The sequence below is a fragment of the Balaenoptera musculus genome, chromosome 1 (genome assembly GCF_009873245.2).
Source record: "Balaenoptera musculus isolate JJ_BM4_2016_0621 chromosome 1, mBalMus1.pri.v3, whole genome shotgun sequence".
NCBI lineage: Eukaryota > Metazoa > Chordata > Mammalia > Artiodactyla > Balaenopteridae > Balaenoptera > Balaenoptera musculus.
In genome coordinates this window covers 144508848-144528058 of record NC_045785.1, presented here as the reverse complement: position 1 = coordinate 144528058, position 19211 = coordinate 144508848, and the positions used below count along the sequence as shown (strand labels likewise).

Sequence of the window (19211 nt, the reverse complement as noted above, 5' to 3'; positions counted from 1 at the left end):
GCAGAAAATTATAAGACACTGATGAAAGAAATTAAAGATGATACAAATAGATGGAAAGATATACCATGTTCCTGGATTGGAAGAATCAACATTGTGAAAATGACTCTACTACCCAAAGCAATCTACAGATTCAATGCAATCCCTATCAAACTACCACTGGCATTTTTCACAGAACTAGAACAAAAAATTTCACAATTTGTATGGAAACACAAAAGACCCCGAATAGCCAAAGCAATCTTGAGAACGAAAAATGGAGCTGGGGGAATCAGGCTCCCTGACTTCAGACTATATTACAAAGCTACAGTAATCAAGACAGTTTGGTACTGGCACAAAAACAGAAATATTGATCAATGGAACAGGATAGAAAGCCCAGAGATAAACCCACGCACATATGGTCACCTTATCTTTGATAAAGGAGGCAAGCATATACAGTGGAGAAAAGACAGCCTCTTCAATAAGTGGTGCTGGGAAAATTGGACAGCTACATGTAAAAGTATGAAATTAGAACACTCCCTGACACCATGCACAAAAATAAACTCAAAATGGATTAAAGACCTAAGTGTAAGACCAGACACTATCAAACTCTTAGAGGAAAACATAGGCAGAACACTCTATGATATACATCACAGCAAGATTCTTTTTGACCCAGCTCCCAGAGAAATGGAAATAAGAACACAAATAAACAAATGGGACCTAATGAAACTTAAAAGCTTTTGCACAGCAAAGGAAACCATAAACAAGACCAAAAGACAACCATCAGAATGGGAGAAAATATTTGCAAATGAAGCAACTGACAAAGGATTAATCTCCAAGATTTACAAGCAGCTCATGCAGCTCAATAACAAAAAAACGAACAACCCAATCCAAAAATGGGCAGAAGACCTAAATAGACATTTCTCCAAAGAAGATATACAGATGGCCTACAGACACATGAAAGAATGCTCAACATCATTAATCATTAGAGAAATGCAAATCAAAACTACAATGAGATATCATCTCACACCGGTCAGAATGGCCATCATCAAAAAATCTAGAAACAATAAATGCTGGAGAGGGTGTGGAGGAAAGGGAACTCTCTTGCACTGTTGGTGGGAATGCAAATTGATACAGCCACTATGGAGAACAGTATGGAGGTTCCTTAAAAAACTACAAATAGAACTACCATACGATCCAGCAATCCCACTACTGGGCATATACCCTGAGAAAACCATAGTTCAAAAAGAGTCATGTACCACAATGTGCATTGCAGCTCTATTTACAATAGCCAGGACATGGAAGCAACCTAAATGTCCATCGACAGATGAATGGATAAAGAAGATGTGGCACATATATACAATGGAATATTACTCAGCCATAAAAAGAAATGAAATGGAGGTATTTGTAATGAGGTGGATGGAGTTAGAGTCTGTCATACAGAGTGAAGTAAGTCAGAAAGAGAAAAACAAATACAGTATGCTAACACATATATACGGAATCTAAGGAAAAAAAAAAGCCATGAAGAACCTAGTGGCAAGACGGGAATAAAGACACAGACCTACTAGAGAATGGACTTGAGGATATGGGGAGGGGGTGGGGTGAGATGTGACAGGGTGAGAGAGTGTCATGGACATATATACACTACCAATGTAAAATAGATAGCTAGTGGGAAGCAGCCGCATAGCACAGGGAGATCAGCTCGGTGCTTTGTGACCACCTAGAGGGGTGGGATGGGGAGGGTGGGAGGGAGGGAGATGCAAGAGAGAAGAGATATGGGAACATATTGTATATGTATAACTGATTCACTTTGTTATAAAGCAGAAGCTAACACACCATTGTAAGGCAATTATACTTCAATAAAGATGTTTAAAAAAAAAAAAAAAAAAAAAAAAACCCTATAGCAAACATCATTCCAAAGGCAGAACCTTAGGAACATTACCCTTAAAAATCAATAAGAAGTATTCCTTAAAACAAGGATGCCTATTGTCACCACTTCTATTCAACATCCAACTGAAAGTCCTGGCTGGCCCACTAATACAGGAAAAATTAAAAGTATATGAATTGGAAAGAAAAAAGATGCTATTATTCACAGATAATATGATTATGTATACCAGAGGTCAGCAAACTGTCTTAGGAGCCAAATCCGGCCATTGCCGGTTTTTATAAAGTTTTGTTCACTTACATATTGTCTATGGCTGCTTTTGAACTACAAGAGCAGCAGAGTAGCCACATCAGAGACCATATAGCCTGCAAAGCTAAAATATTTACTGTCTGGTCTTTTACAGATAATGTTTTTGCTGACCCCATGGTCTACAAAATAATTCAAGAGAACCTACAGACTCTATTAGAACTAATAAGGATGGGTTCAGAAAGATTATGAGATACCTAACAATGTGAAAATATCAACTGCATTCTTATAAAAAGATACCTTTTATAATAGCAACCAGAAGTATAAGATGTGTAGGAATAAATCTACCAAAAAGAACTTAATGTAAATCAGCTATACTTAAATGTTAAAAAATAACTTTATAAATTATAAAATTATAAAACATTGAAAGACATAAGAGAAGATCTCAATTAAGTGGAGGGATATACCATGTTTTTGGAAGACTCAAGATTGTAATAATGCCAGTTAACCTTACCAGGACCACTATATTAACAAATGCCAATTATGGATTTGGACTGATGGAAAGGCCAGACACAGACACAGCCTTCAGAAACTGAACAGAGTTTACTTGTTGAAGGAATTAGAAAGAGGGAGTTGGGAAACCCTGTGGAGAGTTCAATAATATTCCCCAGGACAGTTGGAGAAGTTTCTTGACTTGATATTCGTCACCGAAGGGGTGCATAGTTAGGGATCATAGTGTCTGAATGAGTGAGAGTCATATCACACCTTTTGGAATTGTACCTGTCCCCCTCCACGCCTAGTATTATATACAAAAGATTGGAGCAGACTTGTACATGGGATAGTCTGGATAGGCACTACACTCCTAGGACAGGTTTTCAGGATTTTTTAGTGTCCAAAACTCAGGAACCAAATAAACCAAGAAACTTTTGTACCATCGTCTGGGTTTCCCATACATGTTTTAGCTGTAGGAAGATTTCCTTGAACCTGGAGATTTGGGAGCCATGGAATGGGTACCACGCAGTATTACTTTAAAGGGTCTGCATTTGCTCACCCAACCTCACCAATCCTCTCAGCCCCAAGAGTGTCCAGCCTTATGTCTCATCCAGCTGTGGGTCTAGATGTGGTCAATCCAGGTTGCATCACAGCCCCTGAACGAATTTTGTAAGAATTTCTCTCTCTTTCACTGTCTTTGTTTTTGGGGGGTTTTTTTGTAATTTATTTTTATATTGGGGTTTAGCTGATTTTCACTGCTGTGTTTATGCCACTTTACACCCACTTGATTCACTTACAGAGAGATATCAATAAATACTTTTTAAGATTCTTACTAGTCAGATATATTGTTCTGCGGTGAATAGGCTTGTTGAGTCCAGTTCATTGAGCAATGAGTAGGTCTTGTTTATTACATATTTGGTTTATGGAACAGTATCTGTGCTAATTTCAAACTCCTGTTTTATGCCTCACCCCACCTCACCTTTCCCCTTAAGCAGCCATAAGTGTGTTTTCTAAATGTGTGACTCTGTTCTGTTTTATAATTCAGTTCATGTGTAGCGATTTTTACATTCCTTCTATAAGTGATGTTATGATAAGTTTCTTTTTCTGTGTGACATATTTCACTTAGAATCATCATGCCTAAATCCACTCATTATGCTGCTACTAACCTTATAACATTGATTTCATGGCTGAGGGATATTCCATTGTACATAAGTACCACAACTTCTTTATCCATTTTTCTGTTTCCTGGGATATTTAAGGTGTACCCGAGTCGAGGTTCTTTTAAACAGAGCAGCCCTAAACTTTTTTTTGAGTTAGGGCTATTTGGAGAAAGCATGATCCCTCACTGTCCCCATCTGTAGCTACTTGCTCTCTGAAACTCAGACAAATACCATACTCTAGGTTCAGCTAACAGTATTCTTTGCTATTATAATTCTTTCTTCAGATTCTGGCTCTCCTCACTGAGGTCTGGAATAGATTTGAGATCACCGTAGGGTACAGTGCAGTAGAGTACACTGAAGCCTCAGCACAGGCCTCCTTTATTTTCCTTGGCCTCCTCAGGCTAACCTAGCTGGGTCCCTATGCATTCCTGAACTCAGTGGGAAGTGAGTAACAAAGGCTAGTTACCCAGGGGTTTTTGATAAGATCTTTAGACCTAGGCCTCATCTTGCAATCTCCAACTTAAACAGGGTTTGTAATAAAACTCGGCTAATTCTGAAATTACTGTGAGATAAGTAAGGGCCAAGAACAACAATGGTAATTTTGATAAAGAACAAGGTAAGGAACTAATTCTCAGATATCAAGATTTATAGAGCAGTGGTAATCATGATGTCATGTATTAGTAAAGGATAGACAATTAGATCACCGAAACAGAATAGAGAGCCCAGGGACCTAGCCCTGTGTATCAGTTGGCATAGGTTAGGTTGTATTATAGCAATGAAACCCCACCAAAAAAAATCTTAGTGGCCAAACACATCAAAAGTTTATTTCTTGCCAATGCTACCTGTTCACTGTGAGTAGGCAGCAAATTACTCAGGGATCCAGGCACGTGTCTCCATGATTACTCAGGTAGGAAATGAGAAGTATCACTTTTACTCACCTTTAAAGGCATATGGCCATGCCACTAAGTGCCTGGATAGAGAAAAACTAGAATATTTGCAAACAGCTATGATGACTAGAACATTATGCATATATGAAAACTTGATATTTGTAGAAGAGAATCTACATAGTAAATTGTCCTGGGACAATCAATTAGCCATAGAGGAAAAATAAGGTGAAATTAGGAAATGAATTGTGGATTAAAGATCAAAGGGTAAAAATCAGAACTTTAATTTTTTTTTTTTTTTGGCCACGCGGCATGGCATGCAGGATCTTAGCTCCCTGACCAGGGCAGGGATTGAACCCGTGCCTCCTGCAGTGGAAGCATGGAGTCTTAACCACTGGACCACCAGGGAAGTCCCCAGAGCTTTAATGTTTTAGAAGCAATAAAGGGAAGGGAAGGGAACCATCTTTAGTATTCTTAAAAGAATTTCCTAATGCAAAAAACATAAACCCTAAATAAAAAGATTGATAAATATATACATTAAAATAATGATATGTTCTAAAAAGACATGACATAGGCTATGAGAAAATGTCTGCAAATGCATATAACCAACAAAGGCTTCGTACCCACAATATAAAAGTGACCCCTACTAATCACTAAGAAAAGAGCAAACAGTCTGGGGAAATCAGAAGGCATTTATATGTTTGTGTGTGTGTATATTGCTCATGTATGATGCTCAACCTTACTAGTAATTGAGGAAATGCAAATCAAAACCAAAGTAAGATACAATATCCCACACATTCAAATTGGCAAAAAAAAGAAAAAAATTTTTTAATCTGATGCAAACAAATTTGGCAAGGATGTAGAGTAAAGGAACTCTGTTGGTAGTACAGCAAGTCCCCTACATATGAACCTTCAAGTTGTGAACTTTCAAAGATGCAAACGTGCGTTCCATCAACGTCAGGTGTGAGTGAAGTTGCAGCTTGCCCCCCGTCTCCTATTGCTGATGATCCTTCAGCTCTACCATCTCCCACCTCCTCTCCCTCCTCCAGTCAGTAACTCTCCTTGCCTGTTCACTTGATGCCAGCCCCTGAATGTCAGCTGTTGTACTGTACTACTGTACAAGGTACTGTACTGTAAGATTAAAAATGTTTTCTTTATTTTTAGTTTGTTTTTTATGTATTATTTGTGTGAAAAGTATTATAAACCCATTACAGTACAGTACTATATAGCTGATTGTGTTCGTTGGGTACCTAGGCTAACTTTGTTGGACTTACGAACACATTGGACTTACAAACCCGCTCTCGGAACGGAACTCATTCATATGTAGGGGACTTACTATATAAACTGGCACACCCATTTTGAAGAGTAGTTTGGCTATATCTAGAAAGTAGAAGTTTTACTCCTAGGTACATACTTAGAGAAACCCTTATACATAAGAACAAAAACATAGTATTTATCGCAACATTGTTTTAAATAGCAAAAAACTGGAAAAAGCCTTAACATGTCTATTGACTTAGGACAAGAGATAATTAAATGGAAGTATATTCACACAATGTACTATTATACACCAGAGAAAACCAATGAGCTAGAACTAAAAGTATCAACATGGTTAAATCTCAAAACCATGATATTGAGTGATATGAGCAAATTGCAGATGGATACTAATATCATATTATTTATATAAAATTTAAATACATGCAGAATAATTCTAACTATTGTGTATTGATACACATATGTTATAATATGTACGATAATAAACACCAAGATCAGGATGAGGATTACCTCTGAGGAAGAATAGGATTAAGGAAGGTCTAAAAAAATGAATCTAAAGCAAAAATGGCAAAATGTTAATGTTTAGTAAGAGGGTGATGAGTAAGGGTATTTGTTAAATTAGTCTCTGTACTATTTTGTATGCTTGAAATATTTAATAATAGGAAAACAATAAACTTAAATTTCAGCTAGGTTAAAAGACTTAGACCTAAAGTTACACAACATATGTGAAGAAACTCCATGATTCAAATCTAATCATATGATTCCTGATAACCAGCTGTTTTTATTTTTCCTTTTTAAGTATTTTTCAGTTAACATTGTCTTACTAATTGCCTTATAAGTCTTTGATGCAGGGGTGAGATCTCTGAAAGAGGGATTCTGTCTTAATGCTTTAACATTCATCAGCTTGTGTAGGCGCTCAGGAAGCAATCCGTTGCTAGATTGCTGTATACAGTGTTATGCATGGGACTGTGATTTCTGGTCCATATGTCTGAATCTAAATAATAGTAAATGATGTAATGCCAGAATTTTACAATCACAATCTCTAGTAAGTTTAGGTGTTACGTTGATCAGTCCACATCCTGAAAGGGAATAGCAAGAGGTCTTAATTTTTTCTTTCAACTGTCTAAGAAGACATTATATTTTCACAACTGTCACAGAGTGTTACATATTACTTTATGAATTAGTACATGGTACATTGATAGTTTTCTCTTTATTTATTGTAGGTATCATGACTGGAGCATTTTATTCTGTCTCAACATTATTAAATCAAATTATACTGACATACTATGAGGTAAGCTTCTGCCTATATTGTGTTGCATGCCTGGCCAAGAATTTTTCTTTAGAAATATAATTCCTGTTAGCATGATCATAAGGCTAAAGATTTATGACCTTGTTGCTGTAAAAGATTTATATTTGTTTTCACTGAGAATACATTTAATCCAGTTTATAAAACAACATGGAAAGCAGAAGTCATTATTGCTTTGACAGTACCTCAGTCTTTTTTAAATTTTTTTTAAAAGAGATAGTGTGACTGGTTATATGAAAAAAGACAAAGAACAAACTTTAAAAGAAAACCAACACAAATATAAAGACGTAAATATCAAGCTCTGATCTCTCTTTGCTTTTGAAAGGAGAACGCAGTTGTAGTATGTAAAAGCTATCAGCTTAACTTCCTTTTCAGACATCTGTGAATTAGTTAAGAATTCTAACAAAAATTCTGTACTTCTAACCATGGAGGATCAAGAAAAATTCCCTTTTTGATTTCTCCCATATATCAGGGGTTTTTTTTTCTGTTTTAATGTAGAATGTCCTTTAATATGTGCTTTACCTGCCTCTACCGCATTCACCTTAACACATGTACTGAATTCTTCATGTTATGTTGTATGCTTAATTTTATCTGCTATTTCCATTGACTTTGAGAAGGTATTGGAATGTGAAGGATCTGTTTGAATTAGAAGTATCTGATCAACTTCTTTTGAAAAAAATTTTAAGGGAGAAGAAGTGAATGCTGGAAGGATTGGGCTAACACTAGTATTAGCTGGAATGGTGGGCTCTATTCTTTGTGGTTTATGGCTGGATTATACCAAAACATACAAGTAAGTGAAAGTAGGCAAATGTATGGTGTACAACCTAAGGTATTTTGGTTTTAAAGGAACCTTTACTTTTTATTTTAAGAAATTTACAGTGTTATTATTACTAAAAGACTTGGATTCTAGACACTCTTAGGTTCCCTTAACTTCTGAATACAGTAGTCTCTGTATTATCTTATCTGTCATGTTTATTTCAACTTTGAGAACTTGGATACCTTATGAACTCTCCTCCCCTGTAATAATACTCATATATACCTCTTCAGAATGGATCATTTCTATTCTAAAAGGGGCCCTTTCTGAGAAACATTTGACTTCTGACAGAGACTTTATGTTGCCCTTTTCTCATGTTATGAACTTAAAAACAAACAAATAAAAAGTTGTTCTTTCCTATCAAAAGGCTTTTTGGTAAAAAGTTTTTGGCTAAAATGCCCCCAAACTGTAGTTCCACTTAACTATAATACTGTAATACATAATATGAAGATGCTATATTAATTGCACATCTGTATGGAACCAGAAAAATGCTAACACAAAAGAAAAAGTGAGTAGTACCAACTAGGAGACTGAGAAAGGGGTTTCAGAGGCAGCATCTTTTGCACTGGGCCTTAAAAGAATAGCTATATTTCAAAAAAAAAAAAGAAGAAGAAGAATAGCTACATTTCTTAACAGACAGAAACTTCCCATCTGTTTGGGAGAAATGAATGAATGGAACTATGAATGAATGAAGTATGGAACTATGTCCTCTGCACCTTTCAAGGCCTAAGATATATTTGATACCGTTATCTAGACCCTTTCAAAGTACTGCTGATCTTGAAATTCTCCAAGGTAGTTCTCGGGTAATTTAAGACAGCACTTACTGTGGCTTCATTATTACGTAATGGTAGCTTAGAGTAAAACCCATTAAATTTGTAGATGAAGGGAGCATATGTAAAGGATTTACATTTATTAATAGTCTTTGGTCCATTTTATAATTAGGAAACTGGATTGGCATAGAAGTGTTCTTTGTTGCCCTGGCTTTCTTCTCAGGATAACTGCCATTCACTCACCAAGTTCCTGTTATGTGCATCACTCTTAGCTAGGAATCGTGGGAAGTAATATTTGATCCCTGTCCTTAGGACCTTTGCAGTCTAATTGGGAAAAATAAGGTGTTCACATACGTAAAGTTAAATAATAATATAACAGACTAAAATAGATGTCAAGTGCCAATTATGTAGATAGAAAATGATTAGGGAGTTTGGAAGAAAGGAGAATCTTGTAAGCTGCAGTGGTTAGGAAAAGCATTTTGGAAGAGGTGGAATTTGATCTGTATCTTGAAATACGGATAGGAAACTATCCCATTTGGTGGCACAAAAATGATTTTATCCTTATGAGTTTTCCTTCTTGTCTGAGCATTGGATATGATGTGAGTTTTGTTGTCTGTTGCTGTTGAAACTTAAATTTAATCTTTCAAGTCCATGCCTTGGTGGAAACATTTTCCATAGATAAGAAGGGGTTAATCTTGAAATCTGAAGAATTTATTACTGTATGGACAGAGCATAGCCAGACATGATTTTTATGTGCCTAAGAAAATCAGACAAAATACTAACAATTTTGTTGTTTTTGTTTTAGACATACTACTTTGACAGTTTACATTTTGTCTTTTGTTGGAATGGTTATATTTACTTTCACACTAAACCTTGGACACATTATCATCGTGTTTGTCACTGGAGGGTTGCTTGGGTAAGCATCACATGTGTTTAGGAGGAATGATAGCATGCTGTTATAATTCTGAAGTATAACTACTGTGAGTTTTAATTTTTTTAAGTTCATCCAAAAGTTCTTTAATATTTTATTTATTATTTTTTTATTTTTATTTTTTTAACGTCTTTATTGCAGTATAATTGCTCAAAAGTTCTTTAATATTTTAAACTTTAAAAGATCTGTCTCGTGCACGTCAATGTGTAATTCTTTACAACTATAAAAAATTAGCTTAAAATTATTTTTTTGCTATACTATCTGTGAAAAATGGATAAGCCTTACTTAATCCAAGTAACTTTACTTGGCTAGAAAGACAACTGACTTAGAAAACTAGGGGTAAATTTTTCTCAGGAAAAAAAATTAGAAATTGTTTTGCTTCCTAGTTCATGGTTTTGCGTCTCAGTTCTCATGTCCTTGGGTTAATTGATGAATCATAATAGTGCCTTCCCTTCACATACCAACCTCAAAACATTCACTTACTTGATAATTAGAATAGGTCTGAGAAGTTAAGCAGTTGCATCAATATGTGATATTGTCCTTTTAATGATTCTTTCTGTGATTTTGGATTTATTTTCTTAGTTTCTTCATGACTGGTTACCTCCCCTTGGGTTTTGAATTTGCTGTTGAAATCACTTACCCTGAGTCTGAAGGTACTTCATCTGGTCTTCTTAATGCTGCTGCACAGGTAAACCTCTGATTTCTCTTAAATCTGAGACCGTTAGTTTACCAAATAGTCTAGTGGGTAATGAGTTTGACCATAGCTTTTGTTTTAAAAATTCCACCTTTCAATGCATGTTTCTAGAAGCCAAATCATATGAATAAAATAGTTAAGAAAAGTTCTGGGGAAAACATTATATTTGTTTTAAAGAAGCAAACAATAAAAATATTTCTCTTACTTTATTTTAGATATTTGGAATTTTATTCACGTTGGCGCAAGGAAAGCTCACATCAGACTATGGTCCTAGGACAGGGAACGTTTTCCTCTGTGTTTGGATGTTTGTAGGCATCATTTTAACAGGTAAATCAGGGAATTTGCCTGCCAAAGTACTCGTGTCATGTCGTCTTTATATTTAATTTTCATTTATGTTGCTTCTCAAGGCTTGACAGAACTCAAGAAAAAAATGAGATAAAAAGCAGGATATTATTGTTTCCCTTCAAGGATATGAATCTATGAATTCATTTTTCAGGTTTCAAATTCAATGCAATTGCTATGCATAGAAAACAAAACCATTGTAACAAGTGTCAGTAAAGGCCTGGAATGGACAGACCTGGCTTCAAGTTCCGATTCTGCTGCTCAGTAGCTGTGTGACTTTGAAAAGTTACTCAACCTCTCACATCCTCCCTTCTTCATTTATATAATAGGGTATTAAAAGCCTGCTTTATGATGGTTATACAATTTTTTGAATATAATTTTAAAAACACTGAATTGTATACATTTAAGGGGTAAATGTTATGATATGTGAATTGTATCTCAAAAAAATGTATATAGATGTAATATAAATATGGTAAAAATAGCAAAAAAAAGGGGGAAATGCAACTATACTATTGCAAGATTTCTACATCTTTCTTGAAGTAATTCTATATAAAGTCTAAGAAGATTGTGGTAAATTAAAGATGCACAGTGTAATCCCTAGAGCAACCAATAAAAAATAAACAACAACAACAAAAGCCTGCCTTGGGGGGTTGCTGTGAGGATTAACTGAGATGGTTGATGAAAAGCTCCTAGTAAAGTGTCTGGCACCTAGGACATGCCTGATCATGTATCACACAGGCTGCTTTTTTTTTTTTTTAAGATTTTTGTTTGTTTTTTTTTTGGCTGCGTCGGGTCTTAGTTGCGGCATGCGGGATCCTCCGCTGTGGCGTGCAGGCTCTTTGTTGCAGCACACGGGCTTCTCTCTAGCTGTGGCCCGTGGCTTGTGTGCTCAGTAGTTGCGGCCCATGGACTTAGTTGCCCTGTGGCATGTGGGATCTTAGTTCCCTGACCAGGGATCAAACTCATGTCCCCTGCATTGGAAGGCAGATTCTCAGCCACTGGACTTCCAGGGAAGTCCCCTTAAGATTTTTTTGATGTGGACCATTTTTAAAGTCCTTATTGAATTTTTGCTTCTGTTTTATGTTTTGTTTTTTTGGCTGCGAGGCATGTGGGATCTTAGCTCCCCAACCAGGGATCGAACCCACACCCCTTGCATTGGAAGGTGAAGTCTTAACCACTGGACCACCAGGGAAGTCCCAGGCTGTTATTATAATGTGGTAACCATGGGAAGAAGTCAAATGGTGGTGGTGGAAATAGTGTGTGGAATTATTTGCCAGTTCTTAGGTCTAGTCAGAATAGACATGGGCAGGAAAGAGAATAGTGCCCAATCTCCAGAAAAAGAGCATGTAAAAGAACTTTTATCCATAGTTTGTCCAGGCACAAGGGTGTAAGGATGAATTTCGAAGCAAGATTTATAGGGAATTCCCTGGCAGTCCAGTGGTTAGGACTCTGAGCTTTCACTGCCGGGGCCCGGGTTCAATCTCTGGTTAGGGAACACAGATCCCGCAAGCTGTGGGGCGTGGCCAAAAAGAAAAAGCAAGATTTATATCCAGTAGTGCTTCCAGGCCCATGTTGGCCTCAACTGTTATTTCGCTTTGTTAATTTCTTTCTGAGTCCCCTTGTCAACGTGAGAGACAGAAGCCATGGAGACTTGAAGAGGGATTATTTTTTTGATCTGCTATAGCTTGATTCAAGGATAGACTCTAACAGAAAGATATGAATCAAGGCTTCTTTTTATATTCGTTGAATACCTGATCATTCTTTTTGAAACCCCCAATATGATAAGTGCTTACCAGTGATAAGCACTTATTTTGGAAATACACAGCCACCTAAGGTCACTATCATTCATTCATTACACTCAAAGGGACTAAATGTACCATTTCGTCAAAGAAAAACATCCTACCATGGAAGTGTTTTCCTCTTATTCTCTTCAGTTAGTAAAACAAAGCGTACAAAACTGAATGTTTTGTAACTGAATGTATGTAATTTAATACATTAACTGTCTTAACTACTGATCTGTCATAAATAATTCCATATTTGTTCTTAATTTCCAGGGAAGTAACACCTAGCTATCAAATAGAGTGTTTCTGTTGCACCAAAAAAGGGAACAGTTTTGTGTTCTCTTTTCACATTATCTTATAGTAAGATTCATAAATGTTAATTCAAACAGGTGAAGTACAGAAAATTAATTAAGAAGTGAAAAAAAGATCTTTAAAATTAGTTTTACATTGATACTTTTGCCACCTAAAAATGCTAATTAATGTCTCTCATATGTTGAATATTTTACTGGAGAGAGGTGATGGATTTATATCAAGTAGTTATTTGATTAGACAGAGGAGAGAAGGCTGGGAAATTCCTGAGGTGTGGTGAAAGTGGTACCTTTTCTTTTTACATTTTTTGAGAATTGTTGGCAGGTCTTGTATTTTTGTTTGTTTTTTTGTTTTTTTTAAACGTTTCTTTAATTTATTTATTTTATATTTTTTTATTTTTGGCTCTGTTGGGTCTTCGTTTCTGTGCGAGGGCCTTCTCCAGTTGCGGCGAGCAGGGGCCGCTCTTCATCGCGGTGCGCGGGCCTCTCACTGTCGCGGCTTCTCCCATTGTGGAGCACAGGCTCCAGACACGCAGGCTCAGTAGTTGTGGCTCACGGGCTCAGTTGCTCCGCGGCATGTAGGATCCTCCCAGACCAGGGCTCGAACCCGTGTCCCCTGCATTGGCAGGCAGATTCCCAACCACTGCGCCACCAGGGAAGCCCGGCAGGTCTTGTTTTGACAGGGGAATTACCATTTAAATGCAGTGCATTCTGCTTTTCCAGTATTGACAGCTCTCTGTTAAGTCTATTATATATGCTCCTTAGCCCATTTATGTCCATTGAAAAAAGTGTTTCTAAACACTTCACAGTGTTTCTAAATTCTATGATTAATATTAATGGTAAAGAAAGCCACAGTTTCCCCCTATAAAAAATGAGTAGCCTCTTTGATTTGGTGGCTTGTACAACAATGTCGAGCGGATCAGCCGATATCGATCATTGCTTCAATTTAAAGCATGACGTTTTAATGTCAAGCTGCTTGTAAATATGAGCTTGTTACACAACATCACTTTAAAATCATTTCAATGCATTCAGAAGGGCCATTTTACATATATCCAATTAGTTCAGCGTAAATATCTGAATTTCTAAAATATTGGTATCAGTGATGGAACAGAATTATAAGGGGCAGTGTGGATTTCTAAAGAAGCATTAGTCTAATTTTTAAGACTGATTTTACTTTCACCTTTCAGACTTTGCTTTATGACTGATTAGATTACTTAACTACCCACAAACTTTTATCTTTTCTTGTTTTACATTCTCTTTGTGCAGTCTATGGCCTTAACTACCACATTAATCTGTACCTCCAGACCCTGATCGCTTTTACATTTCAGACCAATATGTCTAATCATCTATTTATCTCTGGACCTGGATGTCCCATGGGATTTTATACTCAACCTGTCCAGAACTGAACTCACCACCTTCCCAATCACACCAATTCGTCTTGTATTTTCAGTTTCAATAACTAGGACCTCCATCCATTCAGTTGCCCAAGCAAGTCACCCACTTCCCCCTCCCTAATCCCCATTTTTCATATCCTATCAAACCACTGAGTCTTTTTTAAAAACTATTATTTATTTATTTATTTTTTGGCTGCGTTGGGTCTTAGTTGAGGCACGCGGGGCTTTCGCTGAGGCGTGCGGGCTCTTCATTGCAGTGCTGGGCTTCTCTCGAGTTGTGGCGTGCGGGTTTTCTCTTCTCTAGTTGTGGCGCACAGGCTCCAGAGCATGTGGGTTCTGTAGTTTGCGGCACGCGGGCTCTCTCTTTGAGGCGCATGCGCTTAGTAGTTCTGGCACGCGGGCTTAGTTGCCCCGCAGCATGTGGGATCTTAGTTCCCCGACCAGGGATCGAACCAGCGTCCACTGCATTGGAAGGCGGATTCTTTTTTTTTTTTTTTTAAACATCTTTATTGGAGTATAATTGCTTTACAAAGGAAGGCGGATTCTTTACCACTGGACCACCAGGGAAGTGCCTCAAAGCACTGAGTCTTACTGGTTCGATTCTAAAATATCTCTGAAACCTGCCTCTATATCACCATTTCTCACACATGCAGGCCTTACCACCTCTCAGCAGGATTAAAGCCTCTTGACTGGCCTTCCTGCCTCTAGCCTTGTTGCTGATGACATCCCCCGCACAGCTGCCAGACTGAGCTCCCTAACGCACAGACCTGATCACGTCCTCCCCTACTCAGACGCAATGTCATCCTGCCAACCCAGCCTCCCATCTTGCCACCTGCCTCTTGTACTTGATGTTCCAATGATTCCAAACTACCTCTAGTGCCAAGAATAGACTGTACTCTTCCTGTCCTGGTCTCTTGGCATGTACTGGTTTCCGCCTGCCTAGAACGCCTTCCCCTCTCCTCTTATCTGCTTGCAAGTTCCAACTCATTTTTCAAGTTTCAATTCAAACATATCTCCTCTGGTAAGCCTTTCCTGATTTCCTTCTGACATAGGCATTTTTTTCCCCACACTTCCGCTACACGCTGTGCATGCCTGCATTATTGGAGTTGTTATGCAGTGTTATAATTGTTTGCATGTCAGTGTTTCTCTAGACTGGAGTGTCCTTTAGGGAAAGAATGGTGCTTTTCATCTTTGTGTCTTGGTTCTTAGCATCCTGTATTTGTTCACTAATGAATGACTTGCTAATTAAGTTAATGGCTTAGAGAGATACTATTATTTTTTCAGGCTACAAGAATGTTATGGAATATTATGGTACTGTAGAGTGCTAAATTTGACAATATCAAAAAAGATTTTGTACTGCTTAGAAAAAAGTATATTTATACATACTCTACGGTAACTGCATTGATGCTTCTCTGTTTGCAGCATTAATCAAGTCCGATCTGAAAAGACACAATATAAATAAAGGAATTACAAATGGCGATATTAAAGCTGTAAGTAGTGAATATTTTTATGATTATACTATTGAGAAATGTGTGCATAGAGTGAGTATAAACCCATCTACCCCATCAGCTGTTTTTTTTTATTCCTGTGGGTCTGTCATAATGGCATATGCCAGATACATACTGTAAATTTTTTATCCTCTTATTCTTTCTACAGGTACCAGTTGATAGCCCCACAGATGAAGAATCAAAAACTATTCTGATGTCCAAGCAATCAGAATCAGCAATTTGAGGTGAAAGGAAAAGTTAATATCATGTGATAACTGAGTAATAAAGCTTAGTTTATAGAATTGTGGGTAATGGACACTTACTTGAAAATTATTGTATGACTTCTGTATGCAGGTACTGTTCTTACTTGTTAATTTAAGCAATATTTTGCTTAAAATACTTTTGTTTACATCATTTTAACACTACCATTTATCTAATGAGTGTCCCATCTTATATTATTGACCTAAAAGTAAGCTTCTTGACATTTGGTTTTCAAAAGTAAATGTTCTTTTTGTAGAAAATGGAAGCTTAGAAGGCTTTCTAAAATGATAATATGGAGGTCCAATCCCTTCAAGTCACATAGGAGTACATGCAATTTGTTTATATAAAACTATCCAGTGGAACCAAGTGTACAATGTATTCCTAATTATCTCCCTTTCCATTGTTCAGACCAGCTGTCCAAGCCCCCTCAGTGTGAATACAGTCTATGAATATGACACTTCTAACCCACCAAATGACACTATTGGGATGAGACTTCCAGATGACCTCTTAAGATTTTTCCCATTTCTTACATTCTTGTTAGAAAATGCTTTGTAACAGGTACTGTCCGTGGCCATAAAAACTTTTCAGTGTGCAGACGGAACCCATAACTTTGGTCTTAGGCATATGTTCTCATTAAGCGAAGTAGCCCAGACACAGACTCATTACTGTGAGTTCTTCTTTGTGCTGCCTTCCCATTCATCGTAAGAATGCTAACACTATATTCTTCACTCCAACTTGATATAGAGTAGTTTTGTATCCACTACCTTTTTTTACTCTTTTTTTTCTTCAGTATATAACTTTCTAGTAAGAAAATGTCATCCTATGTGTTACTGGCTTTTTCATGATTTTTTGTATCACACCTTATACTTTTGCCTTGAAGATTCCTGAGATAAGGAAATCTGTAATAACTTCAGGTAGCCTAGGTATTCCCATTTAGTGGAGACCTCTTGAGATGCTGTCTGTTCTAATTCAGCAAATCATTCTTTATGGAGTCTGTATCATTCTTTGAGGAGTCCCTTGCCCAGGTCTGCGCCCCCTCAGCGTGTTGGGGGAGTGGGCTCTTTGCTTCACCACAGAATGTGCATAGGCTCCGAACTGCCAGGACAGTCTGCTCTTTTACACGCTCAGGGTAAGGAGAATAGGACCAAATGCATTTCCACAGTGCCTACCACTGCGTTTTGTTTACAGTGAGAATCTCAGTGTTGTTCATGTCCTGGCTCTCTAAGCGGATAGGGAATATCTTTAGAGTAATGGCATTTAGACAGCCGTAATATTTATATTATGTCCACATAAACACAAAAAGCCAATCAGGTATTCCCTTGAATATCCTTGAAGTGAATTAGCAATTCTGATTTGGGTGTACTATATGCATCGCTTTATACTGAAATTACAACATTGTCTGTAACCAAACGACAGTAAATTATGTGGATTCTTACCCTGGAGAACGTGTTACCAGAAGAACTTAGCTGGGAATCAGGAACTTCAGGTCTATGTCCTGGTTCTGTTTCTAGCTTCCCTGTAAATCAGGCAGCACTTTCCTCATCCGTATAATGAATGTGTAAAATTTGATCTCAGAGATCTTTTTTGAATTTTAAATGCACTCATCGGGGGATAGACCAAATCATTGTACCACAGGAACTTAAATCTAGCTGGAGAAAAATTACCTGGACGGTTGAATAAACAACTGTGGTTGTTACCTTGTAGATACAGGGAACTTAAAATCTGTTTTTAGAACACCCCTGGTGGTGCAGTGTTTAAGAATCTGCCTGCCAAGGCAGGGGACACGGGTTCAAGCCCTGGTCCGGGAAGATCCCACATCCTGCAGAGCATCTAAGCCCGTGCGCCACAACTACTGAGCCTCTGCTCTAGAGCCCGCAAGCTGCAACTACTGAGCCCGCGAGCCACAACTACTGAAACCCATGCACCTAGAGCCTGTGTCTGCAACAAGAGAAGCCACCACAATGAGAAGCCTGTGCACCACAATGAAGAGTAGCCCCCACTCACCACAACTAGAGAAAGCCCTCACGCAGCAATGAAGACCTAACGCAGCCAAAAATAAATTAATTTAAAAAAATGCATGACAAAATTTTTAAAAAATAAAATCAAATCTGCTTTTATGCTTTTTGTTCAGTTGGTGATAGCTCAGGCAGAATATGCTGAATCATTAACTTCCTTAGATATTTACATCACAGATTTTATGGCCAAAAATATATTTTAAGGTCCCTCCTCTAAATAATTGTTTTTACTTTTAAACTGTCAATGTTATTTCAAATAATCATGTACTTGTCAAGTTCCTGAGGTTTGAACAAATTACAGATAAAAGTTGGAATATTTTATTTCTGAAAAGCATATATACATATATGTCATGTGTATTTTTCCTTGTTGATTAGAAAAAGAATGAAATATGATGTGACAAAACACAAAATGAATTGATAATTTTTCTGTATTTTGAATTAAATTTGTCTGTAATATATCAAACAAGAATGTCATGTAATTCTATGTCGTATCTTTGGAATATGGAGTTGGTAACTATCACTTGTGTAAATTTTAATCAAGTGATTTTAGAAAGAAACTGGATGCTTTCAAAAGCTCTTGTATTTATAAATGTTGCAAATATAGCTTTTGCCTTTTGTGAATGTTGGAGAAATGTCTTTAAAAATGTGTTTTAAAAATATGTGTAAACATAGAGTATTGCCAGAAGAATGCCTGTCTGTCTTAAGTCATTTTTCATGTTCTAATTTTTGCTCTTTGTACTATTTAGCTGTATGCTTGTTCTTCAGTTATTTCAGACGAGATAAATTTATTTTTTTAAGGTTAATTTTGTGTGGCTTTTTTTTTTTTTTAAGATCTGATGTTTTAGTACACATGAGGAATGGAAAGAGATTATAACATTTCAGAATGGGTCAAGGGAGAGAGGTGGTTTGTGGAATACAGTAAGTCCCCTACATATGAACCAGTTCTGTTCCAAGAGCGCATCCCTAAGTCCAATTTGTTTGTAAGTCCAACAAAGTAATTTTCACTTTTGTTTCCATTGTTATTGCTTGGCACTTCTTAGCGGTAGTACCAGCTACATCCCTGCTGCTTTCACGCTTGCTTCCAGACATACTAGGCTTGAAATAAATATGCTATACTACTGTACTCTATATAGTACTGTACAGTAAGGTACACAAAAGCACGTGATTGGACATGCAAATGCACGTTCGCATCTTTG

At 37.1% G+C, this 19211-nt stretch overlaps 1 protein-coding gene across 2 annotated transcripts in view; it reads left to right on the top strand.

Annotated features, from left to right (window-relative positions):
- Positions 1 to 17829, top strand: part of FLVCR1 (FLVCR heme transporter 1) — a 42073-nt gene extending 24244 nt beyond the window's left edge. For both annotated transcript variants that reach the window (XM_036833373.1, XM_036833381.1), the window contains 7 exons: positions 7136 to 7203; positions 7905 to 8008; positions 9608 to 9718; positions 10316 to 10421; positions 10643 to 10754; positions 15675 to 15742; positions 15909 to 17829. In XM_036833373.1, coding sequence (XP_036689268.1) covers positions 7136 to 7203; positions 7905 to 8008; positions 9608 to 9718; positions 10316 to 10421; positions 10643 to 10754; positions 15675 to 15742; positions 15909 to 15983 — 644 coding nt within the window. In that variant the 3' untranslated portion in view covers positions 15984 to 17829. The remainder of the gene's footprint in view (positions 1 to 7135; positions 7204 to 7904; positions 8009 to 9607; positions 9719 to 10315; positions 10422 to 10642; positions 10755 to 15674; positions 15743 to 15908) is intronic.
- The last annotated feature ends 1382 nt before the right edge of the window (positions 17830 to 19211 follow it).